This window comes from Gavialis gangeticus, unplaced genomic scaffold, assembly GCF_001723915.1.
Source record: "Gavialis gangeticus isolate Ggan-Ray unplaced genomic scaffold, GavGan_comp1, whole genome shotgun sequence".
In the NCBI taxonomy this organism is placed as follows: domain Eukaryota; kingdom Metazoa; phylum Chordata; order Crocodylia; family Gavialidae; genus Gavialis; species Gavialis gangeticus.
The window spans coordinates 23,555,974-23,557,830 of NW_017729025.1; the positions used below are offsets into that span (position 1 = coordinate 23,555,974).

At 33.6% G+C, this 1,857-nt stretch overlaps 1 protein-coding gene across 4 annotated transcripts in view; it reads right to left on the reverse strand.

The window, feature by feature from the left end:
• The window catches only part of KLC1 (kinesin light chain 1), an 82,250-nt gene that overhangs the window by 34,850 nt on the left and 45,543 nt on the right, over positions 1-1,857 (reverse strand). For all 4 annotated transcript variants that reach the window (XM_019518505.1, XM_019518506.1, XM_019518507.1 and 1 more), the window contains one exon: positions 809-1,039. In XM_019518505.1, coding sequence (XP_019374050.1) covers positions 809-1,039 — 231 coding nt within the window. The remainder of the gene's footprint in view (positions 1-808; positions 1,040-1,857) is intronic.

A 1,857-nucleotide genomic window follows, 5' to 3' on the forward strand; every position in this document is an offset into this window, starting at 1 on the left:
AATTATAACAATTGCATGTAGAAAAAAAGTACACTTGAAGAACACTGTTATCAAGCCAAATGCTCAAAGTTAGGAAAATGCTAGAAATAAGATTGCGCATAACAAAATTCAGCTCTTATGCATATGCACTGCAACAGTCTTTTACACAGAAATGGATACCTAAACTCCAACATTCTAATAGAGTGGCTTGACCATATGAGAACATCCTTCCTCTTCCTTCCAGTCTCCATTTATTACACTGTTCTACAGAATAAATATCTGATTTACATTAACAAAGGCCAGTGTAATACATATATAGGCAGAAGGCTGCTCAAACATCTTAGTTCTACCACTTCCCAACATTGATTTTGAAATGATGCTTTAAAAATTAAAAGGAATGCTGTAATTTGTTATTCCTTTAAAAAGAAGGAATTTAAAAAGAAAACTCAAAACACAAATTCTACCCCCTCTTGTATGAGCTATATGCTCAGTTTTACTTTAATTGTGGGATTTAAAGAAGATGCTTTCTGACTTTCTGAAGACATTTTTTAAACTAATTTAAAGCCAATGCATTGTTGAGTACAGCACTTTACTGCAAAGTTTTTGACCCCCTCTCAAGTCTATCATCTGCAGAAAATTACACACGTTTTCTATTACGTGAACTATGCAAACTCAGAAAAAGGTAAACAGAGAGAAATTAGTTTCTAAATGTACCTGTAAACAAATAAAAGCTGAATTGCACCTTTTTGGCAAGTTAGAAGAAACTATCAAGAAAAACGTTTGGTGTTAAATATAATATAAAATGCTTTTCAAATGTACAGCTACTTACTGATGGAGAAATATCATCATCATATTTTTTTAACTGATTCATGAATTCTAGATGTTTCTTTTCTTCTTCCAGCTGAGCCACAGACTGCTCACTCTTCTGTAATTTTTGTTGGGTATTGGCTAGTTCATCCCGCAGCCACTGATTTTCCTGGCATAACCGGCGAACTTGAGCTCGCAATTTCTGCTTCTCCGATTCCACTGCATTTAAGTGATTTGACAAGGCCATCATCACCTAAAAAGCACGTAAAATTACAAGGCATTCTTCCTGTATAATGTATTTCACCGTTAACATTTAAGACTTTTCATATGTAGGTGCCGGTGTACTTCTGAAATCTAGTAAATGTTTTTCCGCTTTCATAATTTCTATTTGGCTCTCAATCTCTTCCCATTTCTGCCATCTTTAACATTTACTCACTGGGAATTAATCAGGAGGAGTTCTTACCAGTATTATATAATTGCTTTTGCTGACTTAACATATATTTATTTAGCAGTATTTGCTACACTGAATTGCTCTTCATATTAAAAGCCACTCAATTCCCATAGTAGGTTATATATATTCCTAACTCACGCAAAAGCTTACATTAATACAACACTGAGTTGCAAAGTGGAATACAAAATGAACAAATTAAAATTGTAATTGAAGTTGGAAAAATCTTATGAAGACGACATGCTTCCATGAAAATATGTATGTTAAATTCCAAACCCTTGTGAGTATAAGGACAATCTTTCAAACACAAACCAAAGAGGAGCTCTAGATCAGCCTAGTCCAGGGATGGGCAATTATTTTGACTGGAGGGCCACTTAGTTCTGATGAGCTGATGAGGGCAGCACACGCACAATCTTTCAGAAGACACCATTTTTAAAAAAATTATAGATGAAAAACAATTCATATACTAAAAATCAAACATCTAGTATAAAATATTTTATTTCAAAAATGATTTTTGTTCTGATTTGTTTTTTGAATAGTGTATATAGAGGTAATTGCATAATAGCTCAACATAAAGTCTTATTCTTGTATATACCTTATACCTTGTGTGGAGGCTGAGGGGG